The sequence below is a fragment of the Tamandua tetradactyla genome, chromosome 14, assembly GCF_023851605.1.
Source record: "Tamandua tetradactyla isolate mTamTet1 chromosome 14, mTamTet1.pri, whole genome shotgun sequence".
Taxonomy (NCBI): Eukaryota; Metazoa; Chordata; class Mammalia; order Pilosa; family Myrmecophagidae; genus Tamandua; species Tamandua tetradactyla.
This window is the reverse complement of record NC_135340.1, coordinates 57,599,844-57,620,376: the sequence shown is the minus strand read 5'-3', so window position 1 is coordinate 57,620,376 and position 20,533 is coordinate 57,599,844. Positions and strand designations below refer to the sequence as shown.

At 38.3% G+C, this 20,533-nt stretch overlaps 2 protein-coding genes across 15 annotated transcripts in view; one reads left to right on the top strand and one right to left on the bottom strand.

The window, feature by feature from the left end:
- The window catches only part of ZSCAN29 (zinc finger and SCAN domain containing 29), a 40,334-nt gene that overhangs the window by 11,160 nt on the left and 8,641 nt on the right, over positions 1-20,533 (top strand). For 3 of the 6 annotated variants that reach the window (XR_013162360.1, XR_013162362.1, XR_013162363.1), the window contains exons 5-7: positions 2,139-2,615; positions 4,643-8,622; positions 20,395-20,496. Coding sequence is in view for 1 of the 6 variants with exons in the window: in XM_077127665.1 (XP_076983780.1) it covers positions 2,139-2,615; positions 4,643-5,532 (1,367 nt within the window). In the remaining 5 variants the exon portion in view is untranslated. Of the gene's footprint in view, positions 1-2,138; positions 2,616-4,642; positions 10,893-20,394; positions 20,498-20,533 lie in introns of those variants that run through there. The other 3 variants (XR_013162364.1, XR_013162361.1, XM_077127665.1) reach the window with 3 other exon arrangements.
- Positions 960-20,533, bottom strand: part of MAPDA (N6-Methyl-AMP deaminase) — a 68,304-nt gene continuing 48,730 nt past the window's right edge. For 6 of the 9 annotated variants that reach the window (XM_077127675.1, XM_077127673.1, XM_077127680.1 and 3 more), the window contains one exon: positions 11,716-16,539. In XM_077127675.1, coding sequence (XP_076983790.1) covers positions 16,345-16,539 — 195 coding nt within the window. In that variant the 3' untranslated portion in view covers positions 11,716-16,344. The other 3 variants (XR_013162365.1, XR_013162366.1, XM_077127674.1) reach the window with 3 other exon arrangements.

The following is a 20,533-nucleotide window of genomic DNA, read 5'->3' as shown; positions in this document are numbered from 1 at the left end:
CAGCTCCTGTATCTCATTTGAACTATTGGTTTGTTCCTTTGACTGGGCCATATCTTCAGTTTTCCTGGTGTGATTTGTTATTTTTTGCTGGCGTCTGGACATTTAATCAGATTTCCCTGAGTGTGAGACCCAGCAGGTTGAAAGACTTTCCTGTGAAGGCTCTGGGCTCTGTTTTTCTTATCCTGCCCAGTATGTGGCGCTTGTCTGTCTGTGGGTCCCACCAGCAAAAGATGTTGTGGCTCCTTTAACTTTGAAAGGCTCTCCCTGCTGTGTGGGTGGTGGAGACAGAGGAATGGTTGTAGGCTGGTTTTAATGGCTTCAAATTGCGAAGTCCGGGATCTGAATTCTCTGAGAGAGGGGCTCCACCTGTGTTGCGTTTCACCCCTCCCGTGGGGAAGGTTCATGTGGTAGAGAGCCCTGAAAGCAGCCTGTTTCTGTGTTTGGGGCAGTTGCACCTTGTGTAATCCCGGCGCTGAGCCCAGAGGCAACCGAGCCTCCGCAGAAACAGCCTGCAGAAGGCTCTGTTTTGCCCCCTTTCCTCTTTTTCAGTTAGCCCAATAGGCGACTTCGGCCTTAATCAGTTTCGCCTGAGCTGGGGGCCTACTTCTAGTAGTCAGAATTTCTCCATTAATGCCACTATTGGTGTTTGGTTGGGCTCAGTCCCCGCTACTGTTTGGAGACTCTTTCCTTTCCCTCTGGGTAGCCGCCTGTGGGGGAGGGGTACCAGTCGCCGGCCGCCGCGGCCTGGAAAACTCACCGATCGCAGACTTGTAGCCGGTCAGGGAAGCCGCCCGCAAGGGAGGGGTGTCGGCCGCCGGCCACCGTGGCTTGGGAAACTCGCCTCTCCGAGACTCCCAGCCCGTCTGGGAAGGAGGGAGGGAGGGGCGCCGGCCGCCAGCCGCCGCGGCCTGGGGAAGCGTGCGCCGCTCAGGGAGCTCATCGCAGCGGATTCTCGCAGCCGGACCAGCCAATCCAGACCGGGGTACACTGTGTGTCCGATCCCTGCTGTGGCCCCGGGAGCTGTTCTGCACTGTTTCTGGTTATTTAGTAGTTGTTCTGGAGGAGGAACTAAGACGTGCGCACCTTACTAAGCCACCATCTTGGCCCCCAATCATCTCTATTCTTTTTTTGTCACAAAGATAAATGTAGGTAAATCACTCACAAACGTGGTACATAGGAAGCAATCAGTAAAGTGCTAGCTGCTATTATCTTTGTTCTTTCCATCTTTTTCCATTTTTTCTACTGCTTTTTCTCTTCTTCCTTGGCTTTCTCATTCTCATTTTACTTCCAGCAAGTGCAGGATGATGGAAGAAATTTAACTTCCAGCTGGCTTTCAGGTGGAAAGAAGACTGTTTGAAACTCCCTTCCTTTAACTTTGGGTTCTGAGAGCAATGCCCCAGGAGGTCATGCAGTGCTAGTGTGAGTACAGACCAGGAAATGTGTCTGCTTTGCTTCCTATTCCAGGTTGCAGTCAGTCCTGCACCCCTGTGGATAAATTGTAGCTCTGAGTCCTTATGTTGTACCCTTGAGGGTCTTTTCTATTGTTGGGCTTGCTTATTTGAGATTGTGGCAAGTGTAAAAGGGCCACAATAGGGATTAGGCAACAATGTGATTCTGAATGAGATGGTTCCTTGGGGTTTTGGTTATTCTTTAGAAAACTAAATCCATAAGGAAGTAGGGGTAGTGGGAAAAGAATATTCAGAAAAGTTAGGAATGACTCATTATGGCTGACAGTGATAGACTGTGGTTCTTCTCAAACTAGTTGTTTTCTGTTAGGATCAGAATTCCAGAAAAACTACCTGAAGGATGGGGAAATATAATCTTTCCACTTACTTCAAAAATGTACTCTCTCCACTTACAAAAAAAAGTGTCCATGATGGTTGTTTCATTAATCCAGTTGAAAGGTTTCTGGCTAAACATAATGTAGGAATAAAGGTCTTATGAAGTTGCTATAGGATACAGGGAGGTAAAACATTCATCATGAGTTTGAATAGATTTTGAAAAGGTAAAGTATTTTACTTTTTCATCTAGAAGTCTAAGCTTAGGTGATTTTTCATAATTTGCAGGGTAGGACTCTCAGACTTTGAGGTTCTAAAGCTCTGGATTAAGTAGTGCGGAAATTTTTCTTCTGGTGGCAGGTGTTCATTGGGGCTATGAAGAGACCAAGACTTATCTTGCAATTCTTAGTGAGACACAGTTTTATGAAGCCCTCCGGAACTGTCACCGCAATAGCCAGTTGTATGGAGCAGTGGCTGAGCGGTTGTGGGACTATGGCTTCCTCAGGACACCAGAACAGTGTCGGACCAAGTTTAAAAGCCTACAGACCAGCTATCGGAAGGTCAAGAATGGCCAAGCACCAGAGACCTGCCCCTTCTTTGAAGAGATGGATGCTTTGGTGAGTGCCCGGGTTGCTGCCCCACCCAGTGATGACATGGAAGAGGAGACAGCTTCTTGCTCCATCCAAGGGACCAGTGAGGCTGAGGCTAAGGCTGAGAAGCAAACTGAGGAGGCAGAAGAGGCCTCAGAAGAAGATTCTGATGGTGGTGAAGAGGATAGTAAAGTACCCACAGGGACTGTCATAACCTGTGCTCCACTCTTATTCCAGAGCCCCAGTGGTAAGAATCTTTTACCTTTTAAGGTCTAAATAGAAAAGGGGAGGCAGTGGGTCTTAAGGGAAAAAAACAGCAGACTAAGGATCAAGTGGCAGACCATTTACCCACAATAAGATGAGGTTCATTTTAAAAGTCATTCTCAGAATCTACAAAAACATTGTATATTTTTTCTTCTAGTTTCAGCTTGAATGCCAGCTGTGTGTCTGCTTTTTTCACGTGTGGAAACCTGATAGCCCCTTTCATCAGAGATACTTTTGCACAAGTCATATTTCTGAGGGAATTGACCCTTTGAATCTTAGCTGCTGTGTAAGAAAAATATATTTCATTATGGTTTTCCTCATTGTAGGGAGAAGAGTTCTGATTGGAGTCATATGTGCCTGTATATGAATCTAGCTCTGTTGTTTTATAGCTGAGTGACTTACAGCAGTTACTTAACCCCTGTAAGTTTATCTATTAAGACTTACCTCAGAGGGTTGATGTAAATGAGGTACTGTATAAAGTACCTAGCACAGTGTGTGGGCACATTGTAGGTATTCAGTAAACCATAGTTTTCTTTTCCATAAGTCCTTTAGGTCATTGTTTTTTTTTTCCATGAATAATAAATATTATTTAATACAGAAAATATACAACACTAAAAACAACAATAGAAATTTGCAGAACTAAAAGCAGGGACTTGAACAGACTTTTGTGTACCAGTGTTCAAGGCAGCATTATTCTTAATAGTCAAAAGGTAGAAACACTTGTGCCCATCAACAGATACCAATGTTTGCTAAGGTCATTGTTTTTTAACAGTATTCCATGAAGTATCAATTCCATTTTTTATGTTCCATTAAAAAAAGTGGATTCTAGTGTTAGGAAATGCTAAATATCCCTCTTGGAAACTCACAATACATATTTGTATATTTTAGGTTCTGAGATTTCATTTAATCTAGTGAACCCCTATTTTGTGGAACACTCATAGGACTAGGTCTCTGGGTAGAAATACTGCTTTAGGGGCTACATGAATAGGCTGATACTTGGCATTCTGTTGCTCTTAGATTTAGTCTAGGGAATTTAGGATCCAGAGAGTGTGATCTGAAATATCTGAAGAACTGCAAATTCCAACAGTCTAGGCCCAGAGGAACGTAGTGGTTGATTCTTAGAAGAATATTATGTTTTTCTTAAAAAGTTATTTAGCAGAGGGGGTATGAGGAGTTCAGTGGTTGAATTCTCGCCTGCCATGCAGGAGACCTGGGTTCAATTCCCGGCCCAGGTACTTCCCAAACAAAGAAACCAACAAAACAAACAAAAAAATTCAACAAATGGTGCTGCAATAATAGGATACTCGCATGGAAAAAGAATGAAATGTGACCCCCACCATACATCATACAAAAAAAAAAAAAGTTATTTAGCCGAGCACTTGGGCATTAGAGTAGGTGCTTGTGGAATATTTAGTGATTACTTTTTCATGGGGGAGGAAAATTGTTTTAGAAAGATATTTCCAAGCAAGGCGTATCTGTCAGGAGGCCTTCTGTTCTTTGAAAGGCATTAGGTAATTTTCTACTCCATTTTTAGTTCCAACATATATTAGATTTTAAGGAAAAGGGGGACTTAAGTAACCCCTTTTCTGGATACAGAAGTTCCTCAAAGTTAGTGGCAAAGAACAGAAACTAGAATACCATGAAGACCTGAAATAGGGCAAAAATATAGCATTAGAAAGTACCTTTTCTTTATAAACATGACAGTCTTTGTCTTAAATCCAGTGGGTTTTCCTTGCTATACTGAAAGAATTTCCTGAAGATCCTGGGTATCCAGGAACAGTTAAAAGAAGATATCAGGCAGTCCCTGAATAGGTGAGAAGCAAATGATAGGTTACTAAGTAGAGAAGTAAAACATTGGAATTTTAATAGATGGGAGTTATTTGGGGTCTAGAGCCTTCTAATTTTTATCTTTAATCATCTAATTGTAATACTTACTTTTCCAGGTTTGCTTTTCCCTGACACATATAATTGAGGAAATGGATAACTTTTAAAATTCTATTCTTATATCAGGTTTTGAGGCTGGATTTGAGAATGAAGAGAATCCAAAACGGGATATTTCTGAGGAAGTATCAGAACTGCATAGGACATTACTTGCAAGATCTGAAAGGAAAATTCCCTGGCATCTTAATCAGGGTAAAGACAGTGAAGGTGAATGTAGATTAGGAAGACAGTGGGAGGAAAACCCAGGGGAGAGAAGAGGAAAACTGATACTCCCAGAGAAGAATTTAGGGAAAGTCCTAAGTAATCAGAGACCTTACTTGGGAGAAAGACCCTCTAAATATCTCAGATATGGCAAAAACTTTGGTCCAAATTCCCACCTTATGCATCAGACATCCCACCAGATGGAAAATCCATATAAATGTGCTGATTGTGGGAAAAGCTTTAGTCGGAGTGCACGCCTCATCAGACACCGGAGAATCCACACTGGAGAGAAACCTTATAAGTGTCTTGACTGTGGGAAAAGTTTCCGTGACAGTTCAAATTTCATCACCCACAGGAGAATCCACACAGGAGAGAAACCTTATCAATGTGGTGAGTGTGGAAAACGCTTTAATCAGAGCTCAAGCCTTATAATTCACCAGAGAACCCACACAGGAGAAAAGCCCTATCAATGTGAAGAGTGTGGAAAAAGCTTCAATAACAGTTCTCATTTTAGTGCACATCGGAGGATACACACAGGAGAGAGACCCCATGTATGTCCTGACTGTGGGAAGAGTTTCAGTAAGAGTTCTGACTTACGTGCACATCACAGAACCCACACAGGAGAGAAACCCTATGTATGTCATGATTGTGGCAAGTGCTTCAGTAAAAGCTCTGCCCTAAATAAGCACCGAGAAATCCATACACGAGAAAAGCTTCTGTCACAGTCAGTACCTAAGCAAGCACCTGAGGATCTATAAAGGAAAGGGCCTCAATAAATGTATTGTTTGGAAAGTCTTTCAACAGTGAGATCTATCTCCTATTCTGTGCCCAACTAGTTTAGGAAAACTCTTTAGGATGTATCCCATTGTTTGTTCCAAATTCCCAAGACAGTTGTCTTAAAAATGGAAAGATTTCAGTCCCTCTTCCTGACTGCATCTGAAGTGACAAATAACACCTTTTCCCTCTCAGTGCCTACATTGTTCCCCTAATAAAGCAGAGAGGACACAGTAGATCCCATGAGTTTGATGTGTACCCTTTACTGATCCAATTATTCAGCTGCCATTTCTGACTGGAAAAACTCATTCAGCGGCATTTCAGTCAGACTTTTCTCATAGTGAGGCTAGCTCTTTATATAATAATGAAAATGCGAAAAAGAATGTCTCTTCCTGCTCATTTAAGCCTCAGAATGCGCTCAGAATGAATATTTGTCACATATACTCTTCACTAACACCTTAAAGAGTTTCCTCCCATCATTTACGTAAAGAAGGAGAGTTTAATGTGCATCTTGGTTCTGTCCTATGAATCATCTTGTCCAAAACCTAGAAGTTCTGGGTGGTGCGACAGCGGCTAAGTGGCAGAATTCTCACCTGCCATGCCGGAGACCTGGGTTCAGTTCTTGGTGCCTGTCCATGCCAAAAAAAAAAAAAAACAAAAAAAAACTAAGAGTTCTATATAGGGAAACAATGTAAACTTTGTATAAATATTGAGGCTTGAATCCTGGATTTCTTAATTTCTTCCATGTCCTAGAAGATTTGGAATAGAATAATACTACATATTTAGCATCCAGTTTTTCTTTCTGTCCCATATCATCTGAATTTCATCTGTCTCTGTGGTCCAGAAGCCGAAAGAGCAAGCCATCTGTCGTGACAGAGAAAGCAGTTAAAGCCGCCAATAGGGAATCCTTCGTATCTCACATGCTTAGTATAGTTATGCACCTTGTGGGCACGCAGTGTTAACCTGCAATGCACAGAAGCCACTGCCACATTCCTATGAATTGAGAAAATAGGCCATTTACTGCCAGCAACCCTTTACCCAAATGCCAGGGAGGATGAATTATCTTTGTTCAGTGGAGTTGCCAATCTGCAGCTGAAATATTCACACATGTATTCAACTGTATACATCTATTTTTAAAAGCAGCTCTTTAAACATGAGTGTAATTACTGTTCTTTATAATCAAATAATATTAATTGCCCATACATTCATAATAGTACCATGAGTCCTACACAGCACAAGTTCAACAGACCCATCCTTGAATTTATAATCTAGAACAGATGAAACATATGAACAAATAAGTGCACGTGTATAGTTACATCATTAAAAAAAAAATCTAGGAAGGTAGTAACAATAATGCATAAATGTTAAGTTCCAGTGCATTAGAGTGCTCTATGGAAAATCTAGGAGGTATTTTCTTCTCTTATTTAGAAAGGCTTCCTGAAGCAGGAAGTATCCAAAGAAGAGAAAGTCACTGGGTAAATTAGGTTGGGATGAACTTACAACTTTTAACAAAATTGAGTGGTGGGTGGAAGAGGAATGGGAAAATTGAGGAGCAAGGTGTTTTGTGTAGATGGAGTGGAGGGCAAAGGATAGGCTGTAAGGAAGATTAGGTAAACCTTGTAGGAGTTAAAAACATGAGGAATAGTATGATATGGGTGTGCAGTAGACAGAAATCACCTGAACTGAAACATGGAATGCCAGAGGCAGACCAGAGGGTAGTACATCCATGATCTATAGTAAACCAGGGACTGTGCTATACCTACTGAAAAGGAAACAGCTGGCTGGTGCTGGGGAGTAAGGATGGATAGTTTTAGGGTACTAGCTCCTATGAGAGACAAATATTAGAAACTGCATGCTTCTAATACATGGCCAGATGGCTAAGGCCTATGATAAGGAGCTGCTACACAGTTCACATTTAATAAGAATCCTGTGGCTGAAATGAGATCTGAAGAGGAGTGGAAAGATAAAACATTCTATCATTCATAACTTCCTATGTTAGATGGGAGATTAATTTGGGTTCTGGTGTTAAGGAATCTTAGTACAAAGCATCTCCTAACATTTAGTAAGAATTAAGGGATGTGGTATCTCAATTGTGTTGCCTAAGCAGGAAGGCAGGCACAAGAAACACCAGTCTAAAATAAAGCAATACCTCAGAATCTGAGATGGTTTAGAAAGGCATGTAATGTCCAAAAAAAGGGCAGAGATTATTGCCTCTAATATATCTATATACAGTCGTGTGGAAAAAGCATTGGATCGAGTATCAACAGATACGAATTCTGGTTTTAGATGTCTTATGTATAAGTCAACCTGCCTCAGTTTCTCTTTCTGTGAAGTAGAATAATGTTTACACCTTAATCTGCCTCTCAGGGATACCATGTTAATAAAGATTGTCTATAAAGTACCAGATCTTTCTTCAGGTGTTTTATATATGTATGCAACTTATGATTAAATTGTTGATGGTAGAAAAAGATAAATCTCTACTTTTTTTTTTTTTTTTTACTCCTTGTGTGGGGTTACTAGAAGTATGCCTATCTGAATCTTTATGTTCTAAGCAAAGGAAAAATATGGCATATGAGAAATTAGAATGAAAGTCCTTCCTTGTATCTATCCATAGCCATAATCCACAATAACAGCAGAGGGTGAGTTTTATTTAAAAAGACAAAAGACCAGTTCTCCAACCTCCAGATGAAGAGGACATGCAAAAGGAATAAGGCAAGGACAAACTCCCTTACCAGAAGAAGACTCAGTTCATTGCAAACTGGCTCACACACTTTTCTCTTCTGTCTAGTCTGCTACTCCTGAGGCTGGAAGAAGCAAGAAATAATTGTCTTCAACTACTCATTCAAAGAAAGAAATCAAGCCCACTGTGCCTAAAGTAACATGTAAAAAAAAACGTTATACGTCTCAATATCTACATACCTACCTAGCTGCTTATCCCATTGAAACACTGAGATGGGCAGTTAACTGCCATATTATATAGGCAAAACTCTATCGTGGTGTTTGAAGATTCCTCAAGATAGTTAACCCTGAGTGACCCACTGAGAGAAAAAGGATTGAAGATACTCGAGATAATCGTAAGTTTCACTTGCTTCTGGGTTCTGACCAACAGAATAAACCTACATATGCTTTAAGGATAAAATAAGCCCTTCAATTCCACTTCCTGTGTCTTGCCACATAGAGAAATGTACAAAAAATTTGCAGCACAAAGTAAAGGGTCTAAATCATAAGTTGATTAATATTTGAGCTGTCTACAAAGAAAGCTTAAATTCCTCCTTTCCTACTATTCCCACAATGAGACTCTTAGAAACAAAGATTTTGAATAATTAGGAATCAGGTTAAAGGCTGAAAATGGAAGCCAAAAGTACCCTACAGTTCAAGAATGGTTTGGCTGTCATAGCCCTGCTATAGCAAAAAAATAAATAAATAAAAAATAAAGAAGGGTAAGGTATGAACATTGTTTTTAAAAATAGCTTGATTCCCAGAAGGATTCGGGTCATATGTTGGGCAGAACTGTTAATAGTTTTCCTTGCTTTAAGCAATCCTAATTATTACTTTTTATATACAGCATAACAAAAGACAAATTAAGGAAGCAATTTTAAAGCCTTCCTCAAGGAGTGAGCGCCTCAAATTATTTAAACTAGGATTCAATTTACAGGTATTTTATTGATGCTTCCCTGGAACACAGTATGGAAAGCAAACTACATTTACATCATCCTACACAGTGAGATTCAATAACTCATGCTGTGGGCCACCAAAACAAACACCTGCATATCGTAGTTCTCACAGAAAATTTACTGGGATCTTTGGTTGCCTAAAGTTGGCATTCGAAAACTTTTAAAAAAATATATATTTTTATTGAGAAATATCCACACACATACAGCCCAACCATATTATATAATCAGTGGCTCACAATATCATCAACAAAGCTATATATTCTTTACTGTGATCATTTTTTGAACATTTGCATCCCTCCAGAAAAAGAAAAAAAAAAGAATGCAAAAATCCCATACTCCTTATCCCTTCTTCTCAATGGCCCACAGTATTTCAGTCTACCCAATGTTTACCCTTTATTTCCCCCTATTATTTATTTATTTATTAGCTTTAATTTTTTTTTAACTCATCTGTCCATACCCTGGATAAAAGCAATGTCAGACACAAGATTTTCATAATCACACACATTGTAAAAGCTATATAGTTATACAGTCTTCTTCAAGAATCCAGGCTACTGGAACACAGTTCAACAGTTTCAGGTACTTCCCTCTAGCCATTGCAATATACTATAAATTAAAAAGGGGTATCTATATAATGCATAAGAATAACCTCCAGGGTAACCTCTTGACTCTGTTTGAAATCTCTCAGTCATGGAGACTGGCTCATTTCTTTCTTCTTCCTTGTGGTCAAGAAGGCTTTCTCAACCCCATAATGCCAGGTCTTGGCTGATCCCCAGGAGTTAGGTCCCACATTGCCAGGGAGATTTACACTCCTGGGAATCATGTCCCATGTAGGGGGAGGGCAGTGAGTTCACCTGCCAAATTGGCTTAGAGAGAGAGAGACCACATCTGAGCAACAAAAGAGGCTCTCTAGGGGGTGACTCTTAAGCATGATTACCAGTAGGCTCAGGTTCTTTGCAGGAATATGCTTCATAGGGGCAAGCCCTAAGATTGAGGGCTCAGCCTATTGAATTGGTTGTCTCCACTGCTTATGAGAATATCAGGAATTCCCCAGATCGGGAAGTTGAATATTTCCTCCTTTCTCCCCAGTCCCCTAAGGGACTCTGCAAATACTTTCATTTTCTGCCCAAATTACTCTGGGATATATCAGGGCATCACACTAACCTGTACAAACCAGCAAGATCTCACGCCCTATTCAAGATTCCATGTAATTATGGTGTTAAACTGACCGTACAAATTAAATTAGATAATGAGCTATCTAAAACATAAATTTTGCACCAATAAACATCTCTTCCTTTGATCTTGCACAGAGGTAGAAGTTTGAACGGCCATGTCATCCTTTACCCAGAATTCTAATTTACCTTAGTCCTATCCAGATCAGCTTCATTCATATCTCTAGATGAAGTCTGATCACTTTTTCTACTTTTTAAACAGTTGCTGAATGGGGTAATGCCGACTTTCATAACTTCAGTGCTCTAACTTGGAGTCTCAGGTGTCACATAAAAACCTGAAATTTCAGGGAATGACCAGGTTATATACAAATAGCTCAGTATCTCAGAATTTAGAAGTATCAGTTACAGTTCCTGAATATATGTGACTGCTGTAGTAGCTTACAATATAGGAACCTTTATAAGAGGTCCTGACCTGATAACCCATGCTATTGACTTCAATTCTCTGAGATTGTATATTATAGTTAATTCATATGAGTGAGGCATGATAATATTTGTCTTTTTTGTTTCTGACATTTTATTCAACATACAGTCCTTAAGGTTCATTCACCCAGTTGCAGGCCTCACAACTTCATTCCTTCTTGTGGCAACTCAGTAGTCCATGGTATGTATACACCATAGTTCCCCCTTCCATTCCTTAGTCGTTGTACCCTTAGTCCACCTTCATCCACTGTGAATCACAAACGTCAGTGTACAAAAGTCCATTCATGTTCCCACAGTCAGCTCCTCCCATATATACTGAGCAACAGGGTTTCAGGATCATGTGGCAACCCTACCCCTAGTCTCCTATAGAACCACCACACTGCCCTCTGGAGGAGCTGCACCTCTCAGCTTCCCTACCTACAGTAAATAGGTACATCTCTTTCTTTGCATTTTCTCTAGCACTTGTTTCTGTCTGTCCATTTTTAACCTATTTTATTTGCACATCATTCAACCCAACCTAAGCAAATTGACATGCCTTCACCACCATAACCTATATGAAGACATTTCCTTTTCTTCTGTAGAATCTATACTCCTCCCCCATGTCCCCCGCTAGTTGACATTTAGTTTTGGCATAATGCCTTTGTTATATTCAGTGGAAGCATATTACAATGTTATTGCTAACTGTAGACCCTAGCTTGTATTGATTGTACCTTTTCCTGTATACCATCCTTTTTCAGCACCTTGCAAAGCTGACATTCATTTGTTCTCCTTTGTGCAAAAACGTTCTTTTTATTTATGCATTTAATCACCATCCTTGTCCACTCTAGGCATTCCTAAGTTATACTGTCTCATTCTTTATCCTCTATGTTTCCTTCTGGTTTCATACATGCCCCCAGCCCTTCTTCCTCAAACATACATTCAGCTTCATTCAGTGTACTTACTATGCTACAATCAGTTAGCATTGTGCTATCCATTTCTGAATTTTTACAATTAGTCCTTGTTCTAGTTTGCTAAAGCTGCCAGAATGCAACACACCAGAGATGGATTGGCTTTTAATGAAAGGAGATTTATTATGTTAAAACTTACAGTTCTTCAGGGCAGGACATAGTGGCTCAGTGACAGAATTCTTGCCCACCATGCCAAAAAACAAACAAACAAACAAACAAACATTTACAATTCTTCAGAGGAAAGGCAGCTAACTTTCATCTGAGGTTCTCTCTTACATGGGAGGGCACAGGGCAATGTCTGCTGACCTTCTCTCTCGGCTTCTGGGTTCCAACAGTCTTCCCTAGGGTGATTCCTTTCTGCCTCTCCAAATGTCTGGGCTGAGCTATGAGTGCTGAGATGAGATATGCTGAGCTGCTTGGGTTGTGCTGCGTTGAGCTCTCTAAGTCTCCAGCTAATTAAATTAAATATTACATGTTGTGGAAGGCACCCCCCTTAGCGACTGCTGTTGTAATCAGCCGTAGATGAATTTCATGTACTAATGAATCAAGTCCATAGCAACAGAACTAAGCACCATCACTTAGGCAAGTTGCCATCTGAACCTGAACAGTCCTGTTGGAAAATCTGTATTCCTTCAGCACCAAATGCCCACTCTTGACTCTTTCTATCTCCTGATAACCTGTGTTCTCAACTTTAACTCTCAAAGTTCTCTCATTAATATTAGTTCATATTAGTGAAACTATACAGTATTTCTCCTTTTGTTTCTGGCTAATTTCACGCAGCATAATGTCCTCAGGGTTTACTCACGTTGTTACATTCTTCATGATCTTATTCTGTCTTACAGCTCCATAGTATTCCATTGTATGTAAACGCCATAGCTTGTTTAGCCATTCGTCCATTAATGGATATTTGGAGTGTTTCCATCTCTTGGCAATCATAAATAATGCTGCTGTAAATGTTGGTGTGTAAATGTCCATTTGTATCCTTACCTTTGGTTCCTTTGAATACATACCTAGTAATGGGATTGCTGGATCATATGGCAATTCTATACTTAGCTGTCCAAGAAAACCCCCATGTTGCCTTCCAGAGCAGTTGTACCATTTTACATTCCCACCAACAGTGGATAAGTATGCCTCTTTCTCCAGTTCCTCTCTAGCACTTGTCGTTTTCTGTTTTGTTTTGTTTTTTATAATGGCCGTACTAACAGGTATGAGATAATCATCTCATTGTGGTTTTGATTTGCATTTTCCCATGGTTCCTTTTAGGGGAGAATGGAATTTAGAATCAAGATCTAAGGGTATGCTCACTAATACTGACATGTCAATACTTCTATGCCTGCATGGTAGACAGAGCTGCCTCCCCCCCTCCCTCACCTAAAAATCATTACTGATACCTGCGATTTCAATCCAGTAGTACTGGGGACATTTTATACAATTAAATGCAAAATCTTAAATGTACAATTTGATGAGTTTTGATGAATGTATATACCCAGGTGACTCATACTCCTTTTAAGATACATTTGAGCATCATTTCTAGCACTCCTAAACATTCCCTTGTACTTCTTCATTCAGAAAACTGACTGTATTAGGAGGTTGTTTGTTTTTTTTACCACATTAGTTTTTCCTATACTAGAACTTCATATAAATTGAAACATGTAATAGGTACTCATATCTGGCTACTTTTACTTAGCATCTTTGTGAGATTAATCCAGGTAACTGCAAGTACCTGTAGTTTATTTCCTTTTTTTGCATGGGCAGCCTCTGGGATGCGAACCCAGGTTTCAGAAGTGATATCTTGCATGTCTTTTGTTAAATTTATTCCTAAGTATTTTATGTTTTTTCACAGTAAATCCACAGAATCTTTTAATTCAATTTTTATGCTAATATAAAAATACAGTTATTTTTATATAATAAACTAATATTCTATGACCTTGCTAATTCACTTTTTAGTTCTAGTAGTTATTTCGTAGATTTTTTAAGACTTTCAATGTAAATAATCATGTCATCTTCAAATAGAAATAGATTTACTACTTCCTTACCTATCTTTACACCTTTTATGTATTTGTCTTGCTTTAATGCACTAGCTGGGACCTCTAATACAGTATTGAAGAGAAGTGTTAAGAGCAGATATCCTTGCTTTGTTTCCAGTCTTAGGGAGAAATAAATTTAATATTTCATCATTAAATTTGATGTTAGTTACAGTTTTTCATGAATACTCTTTATCAGCCAATCCACACATTTTTAACTCTGAAAATTCGAACTAGAAGACCTGTGCTTTGCCCAACCCCTTCCCCCCACTTAAGGCTAACATTTTTATACTGTGCAAAAAAAGTCATGATAAAGCCAAGTTAAAATCACTCATAATCTCACTAGGTTTTATATATAAAAAAAATGAACTATAAAATTGTTTATAATCACTTTTTTTCACTGAATATATTCATGAACATTTTCATGTCATTAAATTTTATTCTAAAACATTCTGGTAGCTGCAAAATAGCCACATTATACAGATAAACTAATTTTTTTACTACCCCCTACTTTCAGATATTAAACTGATTTCAATTTATACTATATAGTACTATGATGGACATTATTACAGCTATTTATCTTTGACTATATTCATGATTTTTTAAAGGAAGAAGTATTTTTTTAAATTCATACACAGATTAAGGAATGAAAACATAAGTTTATTGTGTAGACCTCTTATTCAAACAGGCTTTGGAAAACCTGTAGGTTTCTAAACTGACTCCCGAAATGTTCTGGCCCAAGGAACTAAAACTGTACTAGTTGCTAATTTACGACCTCATTTCAAGATTCTGGAGTTCAGGAATATGCAAGTTGTTTATGGGTTGGATGTGGAGCAGAGTGAATGATAAAATGCTTTACAAGGACACAAATACATATCTAAGAACTTCAAAAACCTAAAGGCCTTTCTGCTACCCTGCTCCCCAAAAGAAAGAAAGAAAGTATATCAGAAACCCTTAATTAAAAGTAGGGGTGTCATCAACCTTATCTTCCTCTGATCCGAGGGAAAAAATACGCATTCTAAGAATCAAAGCAATTCAAGAATATCTTGACATCTAGTAAATTATTTTTCTCACTGTTTAGAATGGATCTTAATTTGTCCCTTGTCTTGGGCTGAAGTGGCTATGGTATGTGTGAGAGTTTATGTAAACCTGTACCAATGGTTCATTGTGCAGGAGTGGGGTGACAGGAGACTCAGAGAACCCTATTACCAATTTTGCCACTAATGGAGGGATATTCTGGGATTAGGAGAAAGTGATCATAGGGATAGGAACCCTGGTAGCTTTTATGAAAAAAAAAACCCTAAAGTGACAGAAGCTGTTTTCATGGTAACTGCAGTAGTTTCTGTCTTTCCAACCTCTTAGCCAACTATTCTCTCACTTCTTTTATTCCTAAATCAGAGCAATGATTTCAGTCTCAAGTATTGATGGGATAATCATGAGAAAGGCAAAGCCAGATCACGGCAGTGTAAGGTCATTCCAAAGTAATTAACCTTGACTACTAGATATTCACAGGTGTCAACAGTCTTGAGAGTACTCACAGAATTAAAACAAGTGAAGGAAATCTGATTAAAGTCAGCACAACAAAATACAGGGGCTGTTATACAACCTAGAAGGCTCAAAGGTCTTGGCAGCAGTCACCTGTTTTCCCCTTCGTGTTGTTTAGACTAGGGATTCCAACACTTTTCCTCCTGCAATAGTTACTAGTATGATTTTTTTTTTAATTTTTTAAATACCAAAAAAAAACACCAAACGCAAACATTCTTAACTTTTGATCATTCCATTCTGCATACATAATCAGTAATTTACAATATCATCACATAGTTGCATATTCATCATCATGATCATTTCTTGGAACATTTGCATCTATTCAGAAAAAGAAATAAAAAGAAAACAGAAAAAAATTCATATATACCATACCCCTTTCCCCCCTTCACTAACTAGTATGATTTTTAATAATTTTTCATCAGTTATAACAAAAATAACTATAAAAAAAGTACAATAAAGAAAGCACTATCATCAATTGTAACAAATGTGCCACACCAATGCAAAGTGTTGGTGGCAGGGTAGTAAATGGGGATCCTGTGTTTTATGGATGATTATTCTATAAACCCACAACTTCTCTAATTAAAAAGACAAAAACAATAAAATACAACTTTGCTGCTGAGCAACTTTGCTGCTAGTTGAATTTCCCTGAGGTTTTATGATCTCTAATGGATGGGAACTACTAAGTAAAAAAAAAAATCACTGGTAGAATGAAGAGTTATTGGTAATCCCCTCCAATAAGCAGCATGAGGTAAGCTATATCAGACTGCAGAGCCTGATTGTCAGTTTAACACATATTTACTGAGCACCCTGCCATATGTAAGGTGCTATGATGGAGCCGAGCCCACGGTACTTGGCTGCTATGCTTTGAAGAGAGTAGTATATAGTTTACTAAGTGACAGGTAACAGGAAAATCTTAGTTGCAACACGTAAGTTGAAAGTAATTCACCTCATTACAGTTTAAAAATGTAGCACTTTGGGTTTCAGATTATTCCACTTCTTCCTTAGTTCAGATCTGGTGCTCTCAGAAGCAAAGATATAGTCGATGGATTCATAAGACAGATCCCACATCTGAGACTGGTTCAAATTAAATGTTTCAGCTGCTAGCTGGTACTCTTGAGAAAGGTGTGTTGCAAAAACACCCTTATCATCAGTCTGTCAAGATAAGCAAGAAAGTTTCAAAATGAATGAGGAAATTATTAAAAAACAAACAAAAAACATTTTCACACAAAAAGCACAAACATAAGAGAAAAAAGTAGTTAAATTGGACTTTATAAAAATTAAAAGCTTCTGTACATCAAAGGACATTGTCAAGAAAGTGAAAAGACGACCTACAGAATGGGAGAAAATATTTGGAAACCATATATCTGATAAGGGGTTAATATCTAGAATATAAATAGAATCTCTATAATACAACAACAAAAAGATAAGCAACCCTTTTAAAAATGGGCAAAAGAATTAAATAGACATTTCTCCAAAGAAGATATATATAGGCAACATCACAAAAATATTGTGGATTTGGATCCAAACCATTACAATAAAGCAAATATCACGATAAAGTGAGTCACACAAATTTTTGTTTCCCACTGCAAATAAAAGTTATGTTTACACTATATTATAGTCTTTAAGAGTGCAATAGCATTGTCTTAAAAAATAATGTACATACTTTAAAAAGTACTTTACTGCTAAAATAAGTCTAATCACCATCTGAGCCTTCAGCAAATCATAATCTTTTTACTGGTGGAAGGTCTTGTCTCCATGTTGATGGCTACTGACCAAACAGGGTGGTGGCTGCTGAAGGTTGGGGCAGCTGTGACAATTTCTTAAAATAGGACCACAATGAAGTTTGCTACATTGATAGGCTATGCTTTTCACAAAAGATTTCTCAGTAGTGCATGGTGCTGTTTGTTAGCATTTTACCCACAGTAGAACTTCTTTCAAATTAGAGTCAATCATTTCAAACCCTGCTGCTGCTCTGTCAACTACATTTACATAATATTCTAAATCCTTTGTTGTCATTCAACAATGTTCACAGCATCTTCACCAAGAGTAGATTCCATCTCAAGAAACCAATTTCTTTGCTCATCCATAAGAAGCAACTCATCTGTTCAAGTTTTATATCATAAGATTTTGCAGCAGTTCAGTCACATCTTCAGACTCCACTTCTAATTCTAGTTCTCTATTATTTCTACCACATCTGCAGTTACTTCCTCCACTGAAGTCTTGAACCCCTCCAAGTCACCATGAGGGTTGGAATCAATGTCTCCCAAACTCCTGTTAATGTTGATATTCTGACCTCCTCCTATGAATCACCAAATGGAATCTAGAATGGTGACTCCTTTTCCAAAAGGTTTTCAGTTGACTTTGCCCAGATCCCATCAAAGGAAATACTGTCTCTAGCAGATATAGCCTTACAAAATATATTTCTTAAATAATAAAATGTTAAAGTCAAAATGACTCCTTGATCTGTGGGCTGCAGAAAGGATCTGTGTTAGCAGGCATGAAAACAACATTCCTCTTGTTGCACGTCTCCAGAGCTCTTGGGTAACCAGGTGCATTGTCAATAGCAGTCATATTTCGAAAGGAATCTTTTTATCTGAACAGTAGGTCTCAACAACGGGCTTTTATATTCAGTAAACCACATTGTAAATAGATGTGCTGTCATCCAGGCTTTGTTGTTTCATTTATAGAGCACAGGCAGAATAGATTTAGCATAATTCTTAAGGGCTCTCGGATTTTCAGAATGGATTTTCAGTGTAAATGAGCATACTTCAACTTAAAGTTACCAGCTGCATTAACCCCTAACAAGAGAATCAGCCTGTCCTTTGAAGCTAGGCATTGACTTCTCCTCTCTATGAAAGTCCTAGATGGCATCTTCTAATATAAGGCTTTTTCATCTATGTTGAAAATCTGTTGTTTTCTGTATCCACAGTTATCAATGATTTTAGCTAGATCTTCTAGATAACTTGCTGCAGCTTCTATACCTTGCACTTTATGACATGGAGATGGCTCCTTTCCTTAAACCTCATAAACCAACCTCTGCTAGCTCCAAAGTTTTCTTCTGCAACTTCCTCTTCTCTCTCAGCCTTCATAGAATTGAAGAGTTAGGGCATTGCTCTGGATTTGGCTTTGGCTTAAGGGATTGTTGTGGCTGCTTTGATCTTCTACCCAGACCACTAAAACTTTCTCCATATCAGCAATAAGGCTGTTTTTCACTTTATCATTCATGTGTTCACTGGAATAGCACTTTTGATTTTCTTCAGGAACTTTTTCTTTTCATTCACAACTTGGCTAACTGGTGCAAAAGGTATAACTTTGGCCTATCTCGGCTTTCGACATGCCTTGCACACTAAGCTTAATCATTTCTAGCTTCTAATTTCAAGTGAAAAATGGGCAACTCTTCCTTTCACTTGAACATTTAGAGGTCTCAAGGAATAGGGAGGTGTGAGGAGAGGGAAAGAGGGGGGGCAATGACTGACTAGTGGACCAGTCAGAACACACACATATTTATTGATTAAGTTTGCTGTCTTATATGGGCATGGTTTATAGCACCCCAAAACAATTACAATAGTAACATCAAAGATCACTGATTACAGAACACTGCAACAGATACAATAATAACGAAAAAAAATGAAATTTTGTGGCAACATAGTGCTGACAGACTTGCTTGATGCAGGGTTGCCACAAACCTTCAATTGATAAAAAACACAATATCTGCAAAGCACAATAAAGTAAAGTACACCTAAATGAGGTATGCCTGTAAGCAGCATCAACAAATACTTGAACAATTGCTGAAGAACTTTAGCTATTAAGGAAATACAAATCAAGACCACAATGAGCTACAATTTTACACCCACTAGATGGCTATTATTTTTTTTTTTAAGGAAAATAAGTAGCAGAGAAACTGGAACCCTTGCATATTATTGGTGGGAATGTAAAACTGGTGCAGCCACTATGTAAAACAATTTGGCAGTTCCTCAGAAAGTTAAACATAGAATTATCACATGACCCAGCAATTTCACTTCTACGTATATACCCCAAAGAATTGAAAACAGGTATTTGAACAGTTTCTTGTATAGTAATAGTCAGAGCAGCATTATACACAATAGCCAAAAAGTATAAACAAACCAAGGGTCCATCAAAAGACGAATGAATAAATAAATGTGTACACATATAATGGAGTACTACTCAAGCATAGAAAGGAATGAAGTTCTGATACATGCTAAAACATGGGTGAGCCTTGAAAACATTATGTGAACTTTAAAAAGCCAGACACAAAAGGACAAACATTGTGTAATTCCACTTAGATGAAATATCCAGATTAAGCAAATTCATATAGACAGAACGTAGATAAGAGGTTACCAGAGACTGGGGAAGGGAGATACTGCTTAACCAGGGAAGGGAGATATTTGGGCTGATGAAAATTTTTGATAATTGATGGTGGTAATGGTAGCACAACACTGTCAATGCAATTAATACCACTGAATCAACACTTAAAAATGGTCAAAATAGGAAACTTAGTGTGTTGTGTGTGTTTGTATATATCCATAATAAACATTAAAAACAAAAAACAATATTTTATTCAGTGTTTATTTTCTTCTTTAGCAGCCTTCTTCTCAAGCTTCTATACAGGGGCCTATAAAGGCTCTATGCATATGTATAATTAAACAGACTTATTTATATTTTAAAAAAACACCAGCGCAGTTGTTCTCAACACTGACTGCATATTAAAATCACCTAGGGAGTTTTACAAAAAATGTCCATGCCCAGAACTCAGGTCAGATCAAATAAAAAGAATCTCAGAAGCAGGGGTGCTGGGCAGCAGTACTTTTTTGGTTTGTTATTTGCTTTATTCTTTTTTTTTTTTTTTTTAACTTTTTTTGTGTGTGAAACAAATATACAAAAAAAAAAACCAATAAATTTCCAAGTACATTTTAACAGGTAGCTATAGAACAGAGTTTAAAGTTTGGTATGGGTAACAGTTTCACGATTTTTTGTTTTTTCTTCTAGCTGTTCCAAGACACCAGAGACCAACAGAAATATCAATATAATGATTCAGCAGTCACACTCATTTGTTAAACCCTATCTTCTCTGTTATACTCCTCCTTCTCTCTAAATAACAAATTTACATAAAAGCAATAAATTTCAA